The 23,625-nt window shown below is 35.9% G+C and overlaps 1 protein-coding gene across 4 annotated transcripts in view; it reads left to right on the top strand.

The window, feature by feature from the left end:
- MYSM1 (Myb like, SWIRM and MPN domains 1) overlaps nt 1–23,625 on the top strand; it is a 45,231-nt gene that overhangs the window by 15,444 nt on the left and 6,162 nt on the right. For 2 of the 4 annotated variants that reach the window (XM_004025879.5, XM_063698255.1), the window contains 12 exons: nt 1,972–2,732; nt 7,469–7,599; nt 8,940–9,043; nt 10,867–10,944; nt 12,549–12,637; nt 15,455–15,509; nt 15,813–15,863; nt 16,574–16,648; nt 17,270–17,458; nt 18,859–18,991; nt 22,999–23,104; nt 23,283–23,340. In XM_004025879.5, coding sequence (XP_004025928.2) covers nt 1,972–2,732; nt 7,469–7,599; nt 8,940–9,043; nt 10,867–10,944; nt 12,549–12,637; nt 15,455–15,509; nt 15,813–15,863; nt 16,574–16,648; nt 17,270–17,458; nt 18,859–18,991; nt 22,999–23,104; nt 23,283–23,340 — 1,830 coding nt within the window. Of the gene's footprint in view, nt 1–1,971; nt 2,733–7,468; nt 7,600–8,939; nt 9,044–10,866; nt 10,945–12,548; nt 12,638–15,454; nt 15,510–15,812; nt 15,864–16,573; nt 16,649–17,269; nt 17,459–18,858; nt 18,992–20,970; nt 21,044–22,998; nt 23,105–23,282; nt 23,341–23,625 lie in introns of those variants that run through there. The other 2 variants (XR_008668199.2, XM_063698254.1) reach the window with 2 other exon arrangements.

The raw sequence follows: 23,625 nt of genomic DNA on the forward strand, positions 1-23,625 counted from the left end.
ATCTCGGCTCACTGCAAGCTCGGCCTCCCAGGTTCATGCCATTCTCCTGCCTCAGCCTCCTGAGTAGCTGGGACTACAGGTGCCCGCCACCACACCTGGCCAATTTTTTGTATTTTTAGTAGAGACGGGGTTTCACCGTGTCATCCAGGATGGTCTGGATCTCCTGACCTCGTGATCCACCCGCCTTGGCCTCCCAAAGTGCTGGGATTACAGGCGTGAGCCACCGTGCCTGGCCTAGAATTTTTTAATATATCCTCTTTGAAGCCTAGGAACATAATTATATAAAATTGGTAAGTGTCTTGAGTGAAATTTGATATTATCTCTTCATGTAGATAATGAGTTCTACCCAGTAAGATTTGTTTCGGTGTTGTCTAGACATAGGTGGTAACTAATGGAATGGATTCATCGTACATCGATTGTATGCTCCATCTTTCAACCAAACAGAAGCATTTTCAAGGCAGCTCACCAGGGTTTAGTTAATACCTCAGAACAGAATAAAGCTTAACTTGGTCATTCTTACTCTTAGGCTTCCAAGATATATGCTATGTATCTTGGAGTGCCAGTTTTACTCAAAGACCTGGGGTAGAAGGATACATTTTTCATATTGTAACAGAGACTAGTATATTATGAAATCAATGCAAAATTTCATCTGAATTTTTAAAATTATAGACAGGATACTTAAAATAAATAGCAGGGATGTTAAAAGCTGTTTCAGGCAATATGTCCAAATCTCTTTCCCTCCTGCAACCCTTTTATTCTCTACATAGTAAGCCAGTTAACCTCAAATATTTAATCCTGGAATTCTGTGTGATACAGGATCTATAAATAACCTGTTTCTGAGAGCTGTCATATCCCTTATGTATGTTAGTCATTTATAAGACTTTTTAAAAACTTCGTAGGTAAGGATTTTATTTCATGTTATATTTGCTCATTCACTTTCATTATCCTTTTTTTTGTTGTTACATTACCAGATATTTATGTCTGTAGTAGCAGGTATGGGAGATACTTTTATGGCTTAAAATACAATCTCTCTTTTTTTTTTCAAGTATCACATTAAAATATAATCTCTATAATATAAGCTCATTAAATAAGCCTGCAAAAGACAGTTTGTTTCTGTTGTCCCTTATTTAAATGAAAGGTAGTTTTAATGTACTCAGTGAAGATGTCAGATAGATTAAGGATTATTTTAGCATTATAAGAAATAATCAGCTATGGTATCAGATAGTCTGAGAAGCCTTTAAAAATATTTCAATATATTGTACGATACCTTAGTATGATAGTTGTTGGTTTATTCCATACAGTTGATCTGAGCCAGGCTGCTGTTTTCAACTTAATATTGAAAAATAAGTAGTAAATATAGGTCATGATTATTTGATTAATAGAAATCACCAGACCCATGAATTAGTTATATATTTATAGAAATTTTAAATGGTGATCCTTTACATTTGAAATGCAGTTGTAGTCTATGGTCCTACCACCATGAACGTGCTCAACCTTGTCTAAAATGCAGTTATTATAAACCCTTTAAAGAAAAACACATTGCCTGTAATCCCAGCACTTTGGGAGGCCGAGGCAGGTGGATCACAAGGTCAGGAGATCGAGACCATCCTAGCTAACATGGTGAAACCCCATCTCTACTAAAAATACAAAAAATTAGCCGGGCGTGGTGGCAGGCGCCTGTAGTCCCAGCTATTCAGGAGGCTGAGGCAGGAGAATGGCGTGAACCCGGGAGCCGGAGCTTGCAGTGGCCTGGGATTGCGCCACTGCACTCCAGCCTGGGTGACAGAGCAAGACTCCGTCTCAAAAAAAAAAAAAAAGAAAAGGAAAAAAAAAGAAAAGCGCATTAGAGGTATAATGTACCATTTACATGTACTCAGTTTAATAACTGTATATTTATCCTTTTTTGTGTGTACCAGTGATTAAATTTTTAAATCTTAACATTATGGGGATTTTATTTTTATTTTTAATAAGGTCAAATGCGGTCTGGATAAAGAAACACCAAATCAGAAGACCGGCCATAATCTTCAAGTTAAAAATGAAGATAAAGGGACAAAGGCATGGACACCATCATGTTTAAGGGGACGTGCTGATCCCAACTTGAATGCTGTAAAAATTGAAAAGTTATCTGATGATGAAGAAGTAGACATCACAGATGAGGTGGACGAGTTGTCTTCTCAAACACCCCAGAAGAATTCTAGCAGTGATCTCTTGTTAGACTTTCCTAATAGTAAAATGCATGAAACCAATCAAGGAGAATTGATTGCTTCTGACAGCCAGGAAGCTCTCTTTTCTAAGTCTTCCAGGGACTGTCTTCAAAATGAAAAGCAAGATGAAACACTTTCAAGCTCAGAAATTACACGGTGGACTGAGAAACAGAGCAATGGTGACAAAAAATCAATTGAATTAAATGACCAGAAATTTAATGAATTGATTAAAAACTGCAACAAGCATGATGGAAGGGGAATAATAGTTGATGCCAGGCAGTTGCCTTCTCCAGAGCCTTGTGAAATTCAGAAAAATTTGAATGATAATGAAATGCTTTTTCATTCTTGCCAAATGGTAGAGGAAAGCCATGAGGAAGAAGAGCTTAAGCCACCAGAACAGGAAATAGAAATAGATAGAAATATCATTCAAGAAGAAGAAAAACAAGCAATTCCTGAGTTTTTTGAGGGGCGCCAAGCTAAAACACCAGAACGCTATTTGAAAATTAGAAATTATATTTTGGATCAATGGTAAGAAAGAATTACATTATAGATGTTGTTTTAAAACGTGATATTCTGAAGTATTTTAATTAGGCCTATACAGAATTTAGAATTTTGCTAGTAAATCTAGAGATCACTACATAGGGAAGATTTAAGATTTCTTGTAATGAAAAAAAGCTTTGGTAAACATTATCACCTATAAGTCTCATAACCCATCTTTTTGCCTATTCATTAGATTGTGGGCCTGGAATAAAAGGGATAGACGATTGCTTTATGAAGCAGTCTCCTAGGACAGCGTTAGGAAGATATAGAGAGAACACCACTGCACGGGAAAAGGGAAATAATTCTTTCCGGTTTATCATGTACTTTGAGTACAAAGAAAGAAAAATTTGATGACAGCAATAGTATTAAATGTGGCCAGATTGCAGAAACACTTCTAAATAGTGATCTTAAATGCTTTTAACTTTGAACTTGTGACAATAATGTGCTATTAATTTCTTCATCCAGCTTTATCAGGATACAGTTTTCTGATAGATGAAGCTTATTCTCTAGATTGTCAGTACCATTTATTTGAATTATTTAATGAAGGTTAGGGAACAAACCCCAAAATTTCCCACCTTACTAGCCTAATTTGAATTTTTTAAAACAGCTTAATTAAACCATCATTAAACATTTATAATTGCTGGCTGGGCACGGTGGCTCATGCCTGTAATCCCAGCACTTTGGGAGGCCGAGGCAGGCAGATCATTTGAGGTCAGGAGTTTGAGACCAGCCTGGCCCACGTGGTGAAACCCTGTCCCTTCTAAAAATAACTATATATATATATATTAGCCGAGCACTGTGGCAGGTGTCTGTAATCCCAGCTACTCAGGATGCTGAGGCAGGAGAATCTCTTGAACCTGGGAGGCAGAGGTTGCAGTGAGCCGAGATTGTGCCACTGCACTCCAGCCTGGGCCACAGAGCGAGACTTCATCTCAAAAAAAAAAAAAAAAAATTATTTTTAAAAATCATAATTGCTAATTCTGTTTCAGAAGCTATCAAATTGTATAGGGCCATCTTTACAGAGAGCTTCCTAGTTCCTTGAGCAGGGGTTCTGCTTTGTCCTTTGTTCTCTTTTGTATCGAAAGCCTTCCTGTCCTATTGCAGTTAACTTTCTGCTGTAACCTAGAAGGGTTACCAAAGGAAAACAACTTGCTATAATAAATCGGTAACCTTCATTTTACCCACACAATATAAGTCTTTGGTTTTTAAAGATGGCTGTATTCTCAAAGGAGGAGGTTTGTTCTTTTTCTTGACTCTTAGTTATCTTACAGATGGTGGAGGTGCTGAAAGTACAACATGTGGGTCAGGGTGGCATCATAGTAGAGAATACTTGTAAGGAACAAATCCTGACTTTACATAGTGCTTTATAGTTAAGAGCTTTCCTATATCATCTTACTTGATTTTTTAAAACAATCCTGTAAAATAATGCAGATGGTATTATGTTTATCTGATAGAGAATGATTCTGAGATCAGGAGAGGTTTAGGGACCTGCCTTTGATTATACAACCAGTCACTGACACATGAAGGACTTCAGTCTTCATGTGTCTGTAAATCACTCTTTTATTCTACATGGCCTAATTCACACTAATGACAAAGACTAGTTAAATTAGATTTCTATTGGTATCTACTTTTGTTTTTGGAAATAAGAGGGTGAATGGCCAAAATTTAAGGACCTTGAAATCATAACTAACTCAAAAATGTCCATATTGGTCAGGAGTAGTGGCTCACAATCTTTTTTTTTTTTTTTTTTTTTTTTGAGACAGAGTCTCACTCTTTCTCCCAGGCTGGAGTGCCTTGGCATGATCTCAGCTCACTGCAACCTCTGTCTCCCAGGTTCAAGTGATTCTTCTGCCTCAGCTCCCATGCAGCTGGGACTACAGGTGCGTGCCACCACGCCCGGCTAATTTTTGTATTTTTAGTAGAGACTGGGTTTCACCACATTGGCCAGGCTGGTCTAGAACTCCTGACCTCAGGTAATCCACTCACCTCGGCCACCCAAAGTGCTGGGATTACAGGTGTGAGCCACCACGCCCAGCTGGCTCACAACTTTCATCCTCGTGCTTTCGGAGGCTAAGACAAGAGGATTACTTGAGGCCAGGAGTTCGAGACTAGTTTGGGCAACATGGCAAGACTCTGTCTCTACAAAAAAATTTTTTAAAACTTAGGCACGGTGTTGTGTGCCTGTAGTTGTAGCTACTCAGGAGACTGAAGGAGGAGAATCACTTGAGCTCAGGAGTTCGAGGCTGCAGTGAGGTGGGATCATGCCACTGTACACTAGCCTGGGCAACAGAGCAACATCCTGTCTCTTAAAAATGTCCATATGAATGATCACTATATTCTTGTTACTTTAATCAAATTCTATATTTGTTACTTGAATTTTGAATTCCAGATGAGGCAGACTAATTTATATAGGTACTATAAATTACATGGCAATAGTTTCCTAAGTCATTTGCCTTGGTTCGTGAAACTGGTTAGGTATTGCTATTTCGTTATGGTGATTTAGCAGAACATTGTGAAAGCAAAAATTGTTTTGAACAGGAACTCACATTTGTTCAGAAATAGAAGAGAGTGAGTGGTTAGGCACTGGAGGTGGTGTTAAAAAAAAATAGAAGAGTTAAAGTTTTGAAATAAAAAGAAGCCTGCCAGATTTGTTTATAGATAAAAATCCTTTTCATAAAAGCAGATGCAGTTGATTCCCTGGTTAGGGGAATATTTTTATTAAAACAGTAACCAGTACCATTACTGAATGCCTCCCGAATACCACGTACTGTATTTAAATCATCTCCAATCCTTTTGACAACCTCGTTCTCACTTTATAGATATGAAAAATGAGGTTCACAGAGGATAAAAAACTTTTCCAGGTCACACTAGGTAAAGGAGATATTGGAGTCTGCAGTCTTGACTCATTATTTTCACACTTCCAACTCATGGCCTTGACCCTGACTTTTCACTCTGCTTTGGATGTTCTTCCCCCGTATTTTGGCAAGTGTTGCTTTCTTGTCTCATTGAAATCTGGTCAAGGGAAATTAGAGGCTTGTCTAAAATATCTCACATATCTCCTCCCTTTCATTCTCTTGCCCTGTATTTTATTTTCTTTATAGAATTTATTACTACCTCAAATAATTACATTTTTATTTGTGTACTGTCTCTTCTCCCCTCAACCCCCATGATAATGCAGGCAACATGAGGGCAGATTTTTATCTGTTTCGTTTGTTGTTGAATCTAGTTCTTAAACAATGCTCAGAATATAGAAGGTACTCTTATTTGTTAGGGGGAAAAGATTGAACATGAATCATTATTCCATGAACATATTTTTAGAGTCCTTACCATTTGTTCAGCACTGTGCTAGATTACTGAGTTCTGTTTAAAGCCTTTTACTTTGAGTAGTCTTCAGTTAGCTCAGTCTAGTTTTTTCAGACTCCTTTGGTTTCTTGGTAGCCATACTCTTGCCTGCTTTATTGCTTTCATTTGTACAATTTTGTTGCATTTTCTTGCAAGACACACTGAAATCTCAACGTTTCTATGGAAGTTGTGGTACCCTCCCACATCACAAATTATTTTTACCCTCTATTCTGCTTAGTGAGGCCTAGCCTAAGCACCCTATCTATCTAAAGTAGTCTATGCCTGTTTGTCCCACTCTATCCCCTTGACCTTCTTACTTAGCACTATTGCTACCTGAAAGTATAATATATATTGTTCATTGATTATTGACAGTCCCTCCCATTAGAATGTAAGATCTGTAAGGTTAGAAATTTTACATTATCTGTGTATCTCTAGTGCTTAGAACAATATATTCATGGAATAAAATAATGATCAAATGAGAAATACCCATGTTATATGAGATATCTGAATACCTAAATTTATAATATCTATACTTGAATCCTGATTATGTCCCTTCCTTAAGTAAGTGCTTTACTCTGACCCCCTTGCTTCCTCATTTCCAAAATGAGAATAATATTAATAAAATCTACCTTGTATAGTTGTAAAGATTAAGGATGTGTAACTCAGCACAATAATCTGGCTTAAGCATTCCGTAATTAGTTTCTACTAAGTTCTTTATTACTCGAATTTTATGTTGTACCATCTAGCAAGGTACATTAAGTATATTCAATAAATACGTGTTTTATTATATAAACCTCTTATTTCTTTCATAATCTTTGGGAGTTTCTTGATTCCCCTTTGGAATCCCTTATAACGTCTGTTTCTGTTTTCCACTGATAGCAAGCACTTAATATTTGTTGTCATCGTAATTAAAAACAAATATAAAATGTTTAAGCATTTGTAAGATAGCTAATAATTGAAAGACACTGTTAAGCAAAATAAGAGTAGATGAATCTAAGTAATATATTACAAATTGGAAATGTCTAATACTAAATCTTTTCTATATATTATCAAACTGCTCTTTGTATTTAAAGATTCAATTTATGTCTGTACATAAATTTCTAACTTCAAGGTCCTGGGATAACTGGAATCTATGAATTTAACATTGGGGAAGAAATATTGCTTGTAAAAAATTATGCTAATAAGTTATTGTATCATTTAAGGATATTTTATTTCAGAAAAAAAGTACATGGGTATTATGTATTAGTATTGTATTTATTACACATTTATACATTGAAAGGGATTAAAATTTAAAGATATTTCAAATATTGAAAGTTTTCCCCAGAAATCTTTTTTCACGTTTTTATTTATCCAAAATAATTGTACTTCTATCTCTTAATTAGGGAGATATGCAAACCGAAATACTTAAATAAGACCTCAGTACGTCCTGGCCTGAAGAACTGTGGAGATGTTAATTGTATTGGACGGATTCATACATACCTCGAATTGATAGGAGCAATCAATTTTGGATGTGGTAAAAATAAAAACCCAACAACATCTTTTACTCGACATTTTTTATCCTTACAGCACTTATTCATTTTTATGATGGTTAGAATTCAAGTAGTTATAGGTATATAGAATTCAGAGGTGCTGTAACATTATTTAATAAATGTTTTATTAAAATTTTACTGTTGGTTAAACTGTGTTTTCATTTGACCTACACTGAAAATTGAGAGTGTAACTTTAAAGGTAAAATATTCAATCTAAGTAATAGAAATAATTTAAGAATACAGTTCTTTAGCAGATAAAATTATTTTATGAAAAGTCTAATAATAGCCCATTTAATTTGCAAATACTGTATTCATGCTAGAAATACTGCCTAGCAATGTTTAAATAAAGGAAATAATTTGTGAGCCTCTACACTTAAATGTGATAAAAGCGTCAAAATATTTTTTGTGGAAGACAATTGTACCTTAGTTTTTTTCAAATTTAAAGTTAATGAATATACATATTTTAAAATATATTCTACTCTTTTTTTTTTTTTTTTTCTCGCTCTGTTGCCCAGGCTGAAGTGCAGTGGTGTGATCTCTGCTCACTGCAACTTCCGCCTCCCGGGTTCAAGCGATTCTTTTGCTTCGGTCTCCAGAGTAGCTGGGACTACAGGCGCATGCCACCACACCTGGCTAATTTTTGTATGATTAGTAGAGATGGGGTTTCACCATATTGGGCAGGCTGGTCTCGAACTCCTGACCTCGTGATTTGCCTGCCTCAGCCTCCTAAAGTTCTGGGATCACAGGCGTGAGCCACCGCGCCTGACCTCTACTCTTTTATTGAATTAAAATGACACAACCATTCATAGCTACAAAGTGATAAGGTACATAAAACCTTGTAACCCATGGTTTAAGAAGAGTATATTCTGTGTTTGTCTATGAAAGGGAGACAACTAACAAGAAGATTTTCTGTCAGATATGATTTTCTTTTATATTGAGCTAGATAGAATTTAGTTTGCCCGGGAATCTGTCCTTCATTTCAGTGTCTTTGTTTTCCCAAAGCCTTGAATATTGAGACTAGCTTTTCAGGAAAACTAAAGGATTTTCGCTTCCTCAGCCACCAAAAGAAAAATTAAATCATGTTTTCTGTATTAGACTGCCAAAGTTAGCAAACTACCCATTTTCTAAATATTCCATTTATTAAGATTTTCTTATAATAACAGCATTACTTTTAATTTGAGGGGTGCTCAGTAGCACATCAAATGTATGATCGTGAAATAAGAGTCATAGAAGCTCCACTATAGTCAGTGTACATGTGTCTTACTGTTTAACAAATGAGTTTCACAAAATAATAGATGGTTTTATCTTTCCTGAATTCCAATAGAACAGGCTGTGTATAATAGGCCACAAACAGTTGACAAAGTACGAATCAGAGACAGAAAAGATGCAGTAGAAGCATACCAACTTGCCCAGCGTCTGCAGTCTATGGTAAGCAGTCATCTCTCTCAGTGATCTCTCCACATTGCTGCTTACTCTGTTTAGTGCGGTTTACGTACTTATCTTGAGCTGTTTAATAAATGACCATTTAGTAGAAAAACATGTTTCCTCTTGTGTTTCACCTTAGCAATCGCTTTTCTGGGTTTCATTCAATTTCATGTTGCTTTCTGAGGCAGAAACAAACCTAAAAACCCTTAAAATGTACTAGCAAACTTAATGCAGAAGCATAATGTTTTCCTAAAGTGGTCTTGGGATGCTTCATTTTAATTTATAAATCTAATGTGTCTTTTAAAAATATGTAGTTCAGTTTTTTTTTCTCTCATTTATTTTTCTTTTAAAATTCTTAACCTTAAGAATCACCTTTTTGGAATAACTAGACTTTTTTTTAATTCTTGGAGTCAGTTTTATAATATTTTAAAATTCGTAAATCATACTTTAAAAATAAAGTGCCCTACTAGGAGAAAAAGAAACATCTTGAGGGGAAAAAAAAAACAAATAAAAATGTGATCCAACACTTTTTTTTTCTTTTTTTTTTTTTTGAGACAGAGTCTTGCTGTGTCACCCAGGCTAGAGTGTGGTGTTGCCATCTCGGCTCACTGCAAGCTCCGTCTCCCGGGTTCACACCATTCTCATGCCTCAGCCTCCCGAGTAGCTGGGACTACAGGCGCCCGCCATCACACCAAGCTAATTTTTTTTGTATTTTTAGTAGAGACAGGGTTTCACCTTGTTAGCCAGGATGGTCTCGATCTCCTGACCTCATGATCCGCCCGCCTTGGCCTCCCGAAGTGCTGGGATTACAGGCGTGAGCCACCGTTTGCAGCCGATCCAACACTCTTTATAAGGCAGAGTCATATATGATCCTGTTAGTTTTACTAATGGATTAAATTAGTAATAAATAAGATATGAAAAAGAAAGTATAGGTGCTAAAATAGCTGTTTTTCTCAGAGTATTTAGGCTATAAACCATTTCTATCTAGATTTACTATCTTAAAGATGTTATCAATTAGAGTTGCTGGATATGGTGCTAGTCATACACTATCCTTTGGCAACTGGTCCATTTTAAAGGCCTCACTATTGAGGTTTGCAAAACTGGATTTTAATAATGTAGTCAACCAACTTTGTAATTTTTCATTATTTGATCAACTAGGCCACCTCCTTTCTAAAGCTGGAAATAATAATTATTTTGCTTCTAGTTTTCAATATTACACCTCTTGCTGTGTGTTCTTGCAGATTTTCTACCACAAGTGGTTGAAAAGGAAGCCATTTTCTTGGTGGTTCTTTTTAATCTTAAAAATATTTTTGTTCCTACTCGGGAGTCTGAGGCAGGAGAATCACTCGAACCGGGAGGTGGGAGGTTGCAGTAAGCCAAGATCGCGCCACTGCACTCCAGCCTGGGCAACACAGTGAGACTCCGTCTCAAAAAAAACCCAAAATTTTGTCATAGTGTTTTAGCTCCTACATGATGAAAGGAAATACAAAAGCTAAGAAGAAATGCTAGCAAAATACAGAAAATCATTACTGATCTTATTTTTTAAATAGCCCTCTGGTGCCAACACCCAGCCCACACCCTGCCCACCTGCTACTGGTGCTCCTGCCATTACCTCGCCATCACTGATTTATTATATTTGTAACTAGAGTGCTAACTATTGAACATAAATTAATAAAGTTTAGTCAGTCATTGCCAGAGGTTATACTATTTAAATTGATAGATTAATTGACTTTTAGATAATTATTGTTTTCATTTTGTGTATTAATGTGCTATGATTTCTCCATATTAATCTTGCTACCTTTTGCTTTACTTTAATCTCATCGCAGCGTACAAGGAGACGTAGGGTCCGAGACCCATGGGGAAACTGGTGTGATGCAAAGGACTTAGAAGGACAAACGTTTGAGGTAACTTTGACCTTTCAAATGGCTCATCCATGAAAACTGGTTTTTAAATATATATTTGTACATCTTAATGTCATATGTATTGTACTTGTTTTATACATTAACATGTATGTGTTCATTCCCATGTTAATTTTTCTGGAAGTCACCAGTAAACACCAAAGTAGAAGGCATTGGTGGTGCAGTTAACTAGGAGTTTAACTCATTTCAGAACTTGGATTCTCTGTCTCTGTATTCTTGTCTCTAACTCAAGATAAGGGTGTCAAGAAGTTGGTATGCCCAATTCGTTTCATTAAACATTTATTGGAAGAGGTTCTGATATACCAATTAAAATATTGTTCTAAGCATTAGACATTAGACACACATGTGTTCTAAATATATATATTTTTTTAACAGCTAGTGCAGTAGAATGGATAGAATGTGTGAATGTGTAGTACTGGCTTTGTTACTTTAAGCAACTACTTAATCTCACAGAATCTCATGCTTTTTTAACTTACGAATTGTGAATAATAATAATACCTCCCTCAAAGTATTGTAAGAAAGAACTGAGATAGACTATATAAAGATGCTAGTACTAGGTATTCAGTAAGCCTTGCGTGCACAAAGTACTCAAACTTGAGTTCTCTTTCCTCCTCCGCATTCCCTGCCCTCAACTTCTTACCTGAGTACTGTTCTAGGCACAGTAATTAGTAATTCATCCTTCCCATAAGGGGCTTGTATTTCTAATAGGAAAGACAAAACCTATGGTAAGTTCAATAAGGTTGGTCCCAAGAATTGTAAGTTTCTCCCAAAGGCTGTGATCAGGGCAGGTTTCGTAGAGTGTGTGGGGTATAATCTGATCTGAAGGATCTGCAGAAGAATCTCAAAATGGAGATGAATACACTTTAGGCTGAGGGAACAAAGCTGGAGACATGGGAAAATACTAGATATATTCTGGAAAAGGTGCATAGTTCATTTGGACTAGGGTGTAAGTTGGTCGTAGAAATGGAATAGAGATTTACTTTATAAACACTTATAAAGGGCTTACTGTGTGTCAGACAATGTCAGTATTTTATAAACATTAACTCAATCTTCACAATAATACCATGACAGTGGTATTATTGTTTACTTTTTATCATTACTTTTATTGTTCCCATTTTTAAAGATGAGGTAACTGAAGCATGAAAGCTTTAGAATTTGCCTGGGGTCACCAAGCTAGTAAATAACTGGGCCAGACATTCTAGATCCAGAATCTGTTCTTAATCATTACTCTGCACTGTCTCTCAGTTGTGAAAGAAAACTCAACACAGTAGAATATGGTAAGTAGAAATGGGAAATAAAAGACTCAGGTGATTCTGACGTTTTTGAACCTGGGTGACTGGTACCATTGATTGAAATGGGCAAATCAAGAGAAGGAGTAAATTTTCAGTTTGGGATGGCCGTGTCTTTTGAAACAATTTTTAAAAAATACTGTCCAGCCTTTCTACATGTTGGTAGCAAAAAGGAAGCCCATCTATATCAATTTAGTCTCTCTTGTCCTCACATGCCCTTCAATTTGATTTTAAAGGACTATTTTTATTCTGCCTCTTAGTAGATGATGGACTCCTTAATCAATTGGCATTTTGTTTTAGCATCTCTCTGCTGAGGAGTTGGCAAAAAGAAGAGAAGAGGAAAAAGGCAGACCTGTTAAATCTTTAAAAGTGCCAAGACCAACAAAAAGGTGTAGTGTTACATGAATGTGGTTTTTAAACATTTATCACAAATGGCTAGATAATGTATGAAAAAATATTCAATGGCTGCATTATATTGTTCACATTAAGTTTAAAAAATACTGCTACAATTTTTTAGATTTTTTTGTTTCACTGATTATGAATTTGGAAGACCTTGAACAAACGTTTTAAATTTGTTCAGATTCATTGAACATATGATCCAACATATGTTGTAAAGGGGCCCTGTTTAGGACAGGTTGGTCATTCAACTCTAGACACTATGGACAGGAACCTTCATGAAATGATTGGGTTTTCTTTGGGTGGTACTAATTGTTAGCAAGTTGTTGCATGGTTTGTTGTTGTTTTCTAATGCATGTGTAATCTAAAATTTGAGTTTTTTAAAATTAAGGGTCACCAAATAAGTTAAATGTTCGATTTTCTATTCCCTCTTCCTGCAGATGCCCCATTGAATAGACTGTAGTTTTGTCAGTGTACCTTTTAAAAGAAGATATCCAGGAATGCCACTAGATCATATTTTTGCCTGATAAATGTCCTTGGGTAATCCTTAGGTTCTCATTTATTAAACAATGATTTAAATAACACTGTTAGCTGTATTTTAAGGACTTTATATTTATTAGCTCATATAGTCTTCATGACAACCCTGTGCATTAGTTAATATTCTCACTCCCATTTTATAGATGAGGAAACTGAGAGGCATAGAGGTTTAATAACTTGCTCATGCTATCAAGTAGTGGAGCTGTTGATTTTAAACCCAAGTGTTAAGCTTAAGAGTTCATACCCCTAATCATTACATTATATATTACCTCTCTAAAGTAAAAATGAAACTTACACAGTTGTCGTGAGACTAAATTAGATAAACTATGTAAAAAATAGTCCTCCATAAGCTAGGACTCCTCATCCAGTATCCAGATAATTGATTTTCTGACTATATGTGAGACTTACATTTATTGTGATTTTCAAGTCATTGTTCAAGGTCTTCAGGATCTTTTTGAATCCAGATCCACTTTTCTCATTTTAGCCTTTGTAGCACTGTATCATTAACATTTCAATAAGCTTGCCTTTCCTGCCATTACTCACTGATTGCAATGTTTAATTGGAGAAATGTAAACCTCATTGTATATATTTAAACAACGAAGACATTCATTCTTCAATCAGCTATATAGATTACCACAATTAACCCATATATCTTCATCTTATACAGAAGGATAATCATATCGGATGTCTTGTTTAATTTCAGATAAAATATATTTAAGTCTTTAGTTTCTAACAGATTATTCCTATCAATAGTGTCTACAATAAGGTCTACTTATCATGACTTTTCATGAACTCATTATTTTACTTAGTCACCTCTTCACTTGGTTAAGGATCACAAATCAGCTGTTTCATAATTTTTTCTAGAATTTTACTACTGTTCAACATCTAGTTCCTCCTTTTCTGCAGTCTGCTTTTTTGTATTGTGAAACAAGCTCAATAATTGTCTACTTCTAGTCCTTCAGTAACTTTCCCATTCTCTGCAGTTCCTCAACAAACACTGACAGCAGTTCCATATCCGTGGTTCTTAAGTACTCCAGGATGTTCTTTCTGTGCTATTTTCTCATCTATCTTGGCCTTCAGTTTCTTTTTGTGTTGATTAAACACTTTCTAATTTAAAGGTCTTTCTTTATTCAATAAGTATCTTTGAATGTGTACTGTATATGTCAGGCACGGTTCTGATCACTTGGGGTACATTATTAAGCAAAACAAAATGTTCTCTTGAAGCTAACCATCTGTGGTTGAATGGGAATGGAATTGCCCTGCTCTCTTCCAGTTGCGTTAATGCGAATGTATTCCTGTGTGTTTTTCTTTCCCTGAAGATAGCCTAAAAAACCTTTTTATTGTTCTTAATATAGTTCTCAAGCCTCAATTCTTTACTGACATTTCTGAGATTTATGTGTGCTTTTGACCTTGCTTAGGTTCTCTCTTTTTCACCTCTTTTTACTTTTTCACTTTTTTGTTTTTTTTTTTTTTTTTTTTGGAGACAGGGTCTCACTCTGTCACCCAGGCTGGAGTGGAGTAGTAGAGTGGCAAAATCATGGCTCACTGCAGCCTCCACCTCCTGGGCTTAAGTGATCCTCCCACCTCAGCCTCCCGAGTGGCTGGGACTACAGGCACACGCCACCACGCTCAGCTAGTTTTGAAATTTTTTTGTAGAGGTGGGGTTTCACCATGTTATCCAGGCTGGTCTCAAACTCCTAGGCTCAAGGGGTCTGCCCACCTTGGCCTCCTGAAGTGTTGGAATTACAGATGTGAGCCACTGCACCTGGCCACTTTTTCACTTTAAGAGTTTATCATAGGAGTAATACATTAATATCTTTACCAGAACTGTTTGTCATTCATTCATTCAAAAAATGTTTTAAGTTCCTATTCTATAGTGGGCACATTATTGAACTGACAAGTGTTTTGGATAAACTTCCATCTTTCTTGAACCTTTTTTTGGGTCTCATGACAGTTAATTATATTTTCATTGGACTTTTTGAAATCTGCTTTTAGTGTGGGACATATGTCTGATAGTTTATAGTGTCCTCTTTGAGTGTTAAAGGAAATTAAGACAACAGAGTAACTTTATCTCAAAGTTCCTGGGTTTTTTTTGTTCTTGTTAAATCTAAAAGAACAGTGCTTCTTTCGAAAGGGTTTATGGAATTTCCTACAAAACTCTCATTTAGACAGAATTTGGGTTTAGATTATTGATATACACTTTCAGATTTACAAATAAATGTTATTTTCCTAATCTTGTTGAGATTGTATTGAAAATTTTTTTTCTTTTTCAGCTCGTTTGATCCCTTCCAACTGATACCTTGTAATTTTTTTAGTGAAGAAAAGCAGGTACTATTTATGCATTAATGAATGATAGTAGACAATCCCCGCTTCCCCCGTCAAACAGGAAATGCTTACTCTTTTTTCCATATGTGCAAGGCATATGTATAAAAAGACTGAAAATGAGAGAGAATTTCTCCCTGCTGGTATTTTAAATCATAATGTTTTAAAAGTCTAGTTTATGCTGATCTTTGGTTAGTGCTGAGAACTTGGTGGGGTGGATAAAGGAGAACAGGGTGGGCATTCCAGGTGGGGAGAACAAAAATCTCTATTTTTATGCTCCCCCGTTTTGTTTTGTTTTTTATATTTCAGGAGCCATTTCAGGTGAAAGTGGCTTCAGAAGCACTTTTAATAATGGATTTGGTAAGGATAATCTATTGTGTTTACTTAGTTATTCTGATTTCTACTCTTGTGTATTTTTATTGCAGGCGTAAGACAGAGTATGGAAGACGTGTATTTTGGATCTTAACTGTCCTCTTTTACAAGGAATCTAAAAATAAGTCTTTTCTTTTGGAGAAAAGCCAAACAATTGCATGTTTCCCTATTTTAGAGAAAATAAATTAATGTGAGTTTTTGCAGACTGTTTACCATCATTAACCCTATTTTAAGTTTCTAATATATGTGTCTGCCACTTTTTAGATCACTGAAACAAAGCACAACTCCTGTAATTTGGAGGGTTTTTTTGTTTTTACTAAACTACCGATACCTCCAACAGTTTTTGTGTTTGTGATGTCTTTGTGTAGAAGGATTTAGAGTGATTTTTACTTTGTATCCTTACATAATACCTCCCTTGAGTAGGGAGAGTAAATGGTATCTTCATTTTGTAATTGCAAAAGTAGAGTCTGAGAATTTTTAAGTGTTTGGTTGAAAGCTTCTCAGCCAGCAGTGAAGATAGACCTGAAATCTTAGTTTCTGTGCACTGATCCTAGCATCTAGTTCTTATCCTATGCTACTTTATTTTATAAAAGCATGATGACTATACTTACAAATGACTTTCTTATGATAAGTGAGTTTTGTTACTTTGTCAGGTGGGTTTGTGCGTTTGGGCTAAGTCTGTCTTGTATTTCTTTTAGCATGCTCATGTTTCTATGGCAGAAGTGATTGGTCTGTTAGGAGGAAGATACTCAGAAGTTGATAAAGTAGTTGAAGTAAGTTCTCTCTTTTAAAAAAAATGTTTTAGTTATTTAGTCCTGCTACCATACCAAATATTTTTATAGAATTCAGTTAATATAATTAAAATACAGACTTTACCTATGATATATATGAGAATATGCAAATGTAGCAAGTTATATATTCCCAGAAGTGACTTAACATTCTATATGCCTAGCACCTGTTTCTTTTTACCACCGAGAGAACATTGCCAGGCCTTGGGTCCTCATTACCTTTATTAGTAAAAAGCTACAACTTCTAAGAGGCCAGAAATAGGTACTAACACTTTAGTTGAAAGTTTGTATGCATCATTCTATTGAAATTATTGTCATAAGTAACGGGAGTCATTGAAAGAATACCTTTGTACAGGTATTATGTGGGCTGACCTGGAAAACTAACCATTATTATGACCTTGTTTGAGTAGAAAAATGCATGCTAAGTTCCTAGCATATAATCAGACTTTTGGAGTATAAGTCATTTGCAAGTTAAAGGCACCTGTGGTATTGTCAAATAAAAGTCTTGGCCTTGAAAAGTTTCCGTATCTTTGAAAGAATTATAACATTAGAGTAATAGAATTAACAGGATTTTAGTATAATCATTTGAGGATCAATCGTTTATAGGTCTGTGCAGCAGAACCATGTAACAGTCTGAGTACAGGACTACAGTGTGAGATGGATCCTGTGTCACAAACACAGGCCTCAGAAACCTTGGCTGTTAGAGGCTTCAGTGTTATTGGATGGTATCATTCTCATCCTGCTTTTGATCCTAATCCTTCCTTACGAGATATTGACACACAAGCTAAATACCAGGTATTACATGTATATTTATATTCTGTAAATGGTTGCACACCCCCTCAATGCTCCCTTTTAAATAGATAAACTTTAAACATTTTTCATATTACATTTCTAATATTCTTTATACTGGGGGTTTTGTTTGTTTATTTTTTGTTTTTTTTTTTTTTTTTTTGAGACAGAGTTTCGTTCTTGTTGCCCAAGCTGGAGTGCAATGGCACGATCTTGGCTCACTGCAACCTCTGCCTCTTAGGTTCAAGTGATTCTCCTGCCTCAGCCTCCCAAGTAGCTGGGATTACAGGCGTGCACCACCACACCTAGCTAATTTTTTGTAGTTTTAGTAGAAACAGGGTTTCACCATGTTAGCCAGGCTGGTCTCAAACTCCTGACCTCAGGTGATTGGCCCGCCTCGGCCTCCAAAAGTGCTGGGATTATAGGCATGAGCCACCACACCCAGCCAAAAAAAAAAGAAAGAAAAAAAATACATATACTGGGGGTTTTAAAAGAACATGCATTTTTTTTCTGATTGCAAGATTGATAATTGTTTATGTAAACATTTAGAAAGTCAGTTATTTTATTAAGTACAAACAAGCCATGAATGTATCACTGGTAAATACTCCCAGAGCCTTTAAAAATTGATAGGAACAACTAGGACAGGGACTAGATACAACTGAAATAATAAGAAACATAATGTATTTTTTATAGCTGAAGAAAAAGTTTTATTCTGGGATTTTACACTTGATATGTGACTGGGTTTGCTGTAGGGTATTTGTAAATTATTACTGTATTGATAAGAATTACAGATGTAGGGTGGTGAATATAATTAGTAAATATATTCATGGCAAATACAGATTGTGTAGGCCATTTTTTATTTTTAAGGGTCATTTCGGATTTGGTTGAACACATTTTTGCCTGAAAAATGTACCGTGTGAGATGAATATCTAAGGCATTTGATTTAGTTGCAGTTTGGATGTGAACTTGTTTTTTTTTTTAGAGACATAGTCTTACTCTGTCACCCAGGCTAGAGTGCAGTGGTGGGATCTCGACTCACTGCAACCTCTGTCTCCCAGGTTTAAGGGATTCTGCTGCCTCAGCCTCCTGAGTAGCTGGGGTTACAGGCACGTGCCACCGCACCTGGCTAATTTTTGTATTTTTGGTAGAGACGGGGTTTCACCATGTTGGCCAGGCTGGTCTCAAGCCTGATCAGGCTGACCTGACCTCAAGCAATCTGCCTGCCTCAATCTCCCAAAGTGCTGGGATTACAGGCGTGGGCCACTGTGCTGGGCCAGATGTGAACTTTTTAATGCACCTTTTTGTTCCTGCTTTTCCCCATTAGATGTTTAAAATGTTAGTATGGATAAATATTGGCTTTTGAATTTATATAGTTGAAACTAATTGTATTTTTCTTGTAATTGTAGAGTTACTTCTCCAGAGGAGGTGCAAAGTTCATTGGGATGATTGTTAGTCCCTATAATCGAAATAATCCCTTACCATATTCTCAGATTACCTGCCTGGTTATAAGTGAGGAAATTAGCCCAGATGGCTCTTATCGTAAGTTTTCAACAAAAATAACTTTATCCTATTTCTACTCTTATTTCTTTGACTCATACAAATCAAAAGATTTGCAACTGTGCAAAATTATTTAATGCAAGAGTTTGTGCCCTCAACTAGGGAATCATTATTTGGGTGCCACCCTAGTGCAGCCACCCTCTTCCGTTTCTTAATCTCCTGCTGTATTCAAGTCCCCACTTTTGTTACCATGGCCACTGGGCAAAAGGATTGAAATATGGAGAAAAGTTATGGCCAGGCAGTGTGTATGCTAGGCACTGGAGATGTTGCAGTAAACAAAACAGTCTCTGTTCTCATGAAAATTTTTTTATAAATGCAGACTGGCTTTCTCTGTGATGGCATGCAAATGAAAAAAAAAATGACCACCAGCTCTCTGTCACCTCCCAGTTTAGGGTTAACAATGACTAACTCAATTTGTGTCTCTCTTTGTTCCCATTCTATCTCAGGAAAGAATTTGGTTGGCATAGACCATCATCTGACTTGATTCCTCTGAGGTTTATGTCCACTTGTAGTCCAAACATTCCTGGGCGGATAGGGAATTAGTATAGCAGACTAGGAAAAGGAAGGGAGCATGGCTAGAAAGCAAATAATCAGAGGAAACAGTAGGCTAAATAACTCTAGGATATTTATTCTGTCATTACTACCACTGCTATAGGTCAGGTCCCCTGGACACTGCCACTACAGTTACCCCACATTGTACTCTTCCCCATTAGATTATGAGCTCTTTGAGAATAAACACTGTATTGTACCCATTTTTTCTATCCTGTTTCTAGCATGAGGCCTGGCATAAAGTAGATACTAAATGAATATTTGTTTAATAATTAATTTCTCTTCATTCTTAATGATCTCACTTGTATGCCCTATATTTGATATAGATTTACCAGCACTGCCCCCATGTTATTTACTGTTAGTTGCTTTATTCTTTATGTATCTGCAACACTTTATTCCTGCCTTCATGGTCACTTTGTCTTTTAATGCAATTTATCTATTTAGCAAGTCGTAATAAATTGTATGCCCAAAGAGCAGGGACTGTGTCTTATTTGTCTTTTTTCTCAAGTAGCACCTAATAAATTGCTTTGCATCTAGGAGGTGGTCAACACTATGGGTTTTTATTGAATTAATAATATTGGTATTAGCTTTTAGTCTGGAATGTCCATTTTGAGCATAGCACATAATACACATTATTCTTTAGCTCAGTACAGTTTTATAAAAAGAATCGCAATTAACTTGTTCTCTCTTTAAATCATTTTTAAACCATCTTTAAATCATCATCTGACTTGATTTTATAATCTCACGGACTGCTAGGTTTTGGTAATGAACCTCAATTCTGGTGCTATCCAGTACAATAGCAGTACATGTGACTTTAAATGTAAGTTGATTAGAATTACATGAAATTTAAAATTTAGTTCATGGAATTCTACTCTGGCCAAAATGAAGTAACAAGAACTTGTCTGAAACTACCAAAAAAACTGGACAAAATATGTAAAATAATGGTATATAAACACAACATTGAGCAGCAAAGGAATACGATTGCTAAGAGATGGGAAACAAATGAAAAGAGCCCCACATTACCCTAGCTTACTGCTTAAGAGGGTTTTCAGATATGGCACAAGAAGGAGAAACCCACCCAGAGCCAGGCAGACTCAATTAAGGTGATGGAGATAAGGAGACCAAGACAGCTGAGTTTGTGAGACAGCGCCCCAAGAGAACAGAAAGCGGAATGGAGAGTGAACTCTGGAGATTTGTAGAAGAGTATCCCTGGAGTATTTAGCAAAGTACAGATCAGCACATGCATGTGAATAAACTAGCCCAGATGGGAAAGAACCACTTGAAAGCATTAGAGGGAACTATCCATGATGCTCCCGTGAGCTACCATTGGACAGAGCTGTCTTGTAAATGACTTGTCCATGCTTAACACTGCGTGTTAGATCTTAATCCTAGGTCTTTTGCTTTGCCCTTAGAAATCCTCTGGTGCAAGAATTAAGGTTTTCTAGAAGCCATGGGATACCTTGTGCTACAGTACTTTTAACTCAGGTCATATCTTTACAATATCTCTAATGGTTTAATGTTTTCTTTACTTGTGACAGGCAGGAAATATATTTAGTGATCAGTTTTCTTCTGATATTTTAGTGGATAAAAATATTCTGTATAAAAGGAAACTTTTATTGACTTTAAAAGTACCTTTTTTAACTTAAAAAATATTCTTAAAAATACCAAATAGACCTGTATATAATTTGTGTGTATGTTTTCATGTTTTTGCATCAGCATAGATTGAAAATGCATTATTTACCTCTCTTTATTTTCATCTTCAACTTTCATTGAGAGTAGGAGTCACTCTACTGGATTCAGATCCCAGCTCTGACATTTATTGCTTATTTTACCTTGGGCAGTCTACTCCCTCATTCTCCTTTGCTACATCTGTAAAATGAGAAAAAATTACTACCTTGCTTACAGTAGGTATATGGTTGTAAGGTGTGTCAGTAATATATGTAAAGTGTTTAGCAAATAATAGGTTTTCAGTGGGTGGTTATCATTATATAGATGGTATCCATGTTTAGTAAGTAATCAAAGCATGTCAAGTAAATGACTGTTATCACCATAAGGAGTTTGCTTAATACCCCCTGTACTATAATGTGTCACTCTTCTTAAGTTTTTGGAGAAGAGGAAAATTGAGCAATTAAATAAAAAAGATCAGTCATCATCATCAGGCTTGCGGTCCCCTTTCCTTCCAAACACCTGAAAAAATGCCTTTTTAGAGCATATTGACAGTTAAGCTATGCTTTATTTCATTGTGAGGAAATAATTGTATTTTTTCCCCTTTTTTTTTTTCCATGCCTTCTGATTTGCTGGCATTTTATTTATTCCTTACCATGGTAGAAACCCAGTTGAGAGGCAGTGTTATGTATAAGTTAAAAGCAGAACTCTCGAGCCTGACTGCCTGGGTTCAAATCCTGCCAATGCCTTTTATATCTGATCATGAGCAGGTTAACCTTTCTATGACATAGTGTCCTCATCAAAAAAAAAAAAAAAAAAAAAAGGTGGGGGGTGAATAATGGCAGCTACTTCATTTAAGTGACTTCACATTAAGTTTTAGGTGGCACATAGTATTCATTATAAGTGTTACTATGATGGTATCAGCCTTTGCTAGTGAATCAGCTGAGCTTTTAAAAAAATGCTATAGATGCATTTGCATGGGGGTCTTGAAGGATATGTGAAAAATTGCTAAGATAACTCATCGTTTGGTATTTTTTCCGTTCTAGATGAATATATGATGTTCACCCCTTGGGCTTCTTTCTTTCCTCCAGAGTTTAGTATAACAACTTTGACCCAAAGCAGTTGTTGCCTCCCCAGAGTTCATCCTATCCTCTTGTCTAGTCTTAGATTAGCTCTTCTAGGGAGGCGGAATGAGTTTGGGCTCAGAAGTGAGGCAAACCTGCTGGGTTTTAACATCTATGTCCTGCCACTTTGCTAGCCTAAATATGTTTTTTAATGTATCTCAGCTTCAGTTTTCTCACCTGTTAAAAAAAAAAAAATGCCTTACGGCATTGTTGTAAGCTTAATAACCTGTATATATATAGATTTTTAATTATCACTAGGATGGCAATATGTCTTAGTTTGTCTAGGATAATCCCACTTTAAACCTGTGGTTCAGGCATAATTATTAATAGTACCTTCTTTCATTCAAAAAGTCTCTTGGTTTAGGTGATAAATTACGTGATCATCCCATCATAGTGCCATGCGTAGAATTGTCATGTAAATGGCACTTTTACTCATTATTATTATTAATAGCTTGGCATTAATATGCTTAGTGGACCAAGTACAATCAGGCAATAAATATTTAATGAATGCCCACTATGTTTAAAGTGCTGTTCAGCTGATCTGCAAAGCTATGGTTGTAAAAACACCGAAGGGAATTTTAAGTATAATTAAAAGGAGATTGGAGAGTTAAGAAATAGTTGATGAAAATGTGCTTCTTTATGCTTTTCTAGGCTTACCTTACAAATTTGAAGTACAGCAGATGTTAGAAGAACCTCAGTGGGGATTAGTATTTGAAAAGACAAGATGGATAATAGAAAAATACAGGCTCTCCCATAGGTATGTACTGTGGTTTGAGATGGTTGCACATCTGCAGTGTTGCTCATTAAATTATGTTTCAGAGAAAACCCAAGTTAAATATAAAATTGTGATGTATGGCATCCGTGATAGTTTATTATGAAACTGATTGGTTTATAGTATTCGTTTCACCAGTTTGTTTTCATATTTCTTCCTACAGCAGCGTCCCCATGGATAAAATCTTTCGCCGGGATTCTGACCTGACTTGTTTGCAGAAAGTAAGCTGTCTTCATTTTAATTGGTTCCATTGTTCACAGATTCTGAAGCTATTCATCTCAATGTGTTTTCCCATGATGCCTAATACTTTGTGGATAATTTTCTGTATATTTCTTTTATTAGTTTTTCCTTTGGAAAATTAATTTCTAGGAGACAATTAGTAACGTGTTTTGTTGCCCAAGCTTGCACATAGAAAAAATTCTATTTTAGAATAAATTTGTCAGTGTCGGCTGATTTTAGCAGATTATTATTATACACAATGGAGAACATTTTTCTTATTTTATTAA

The sequence above is a fragment of the Gorilla gorilla genome, chromosome 1 (genome assembly GCF_029281585.2).
Source record: "Gorilla gorilla gorilla isolate KB3781 chromosome 1, NHGRI_mGorGor1-v2.1_pri, whole genome shotgun sequence".
NCBI classification, from domain to species: Eukaryota; Metazoa; Chordata; class Mammalia; order Primates; family Hominidae; genus Gorilla; species Gorilla gorilla.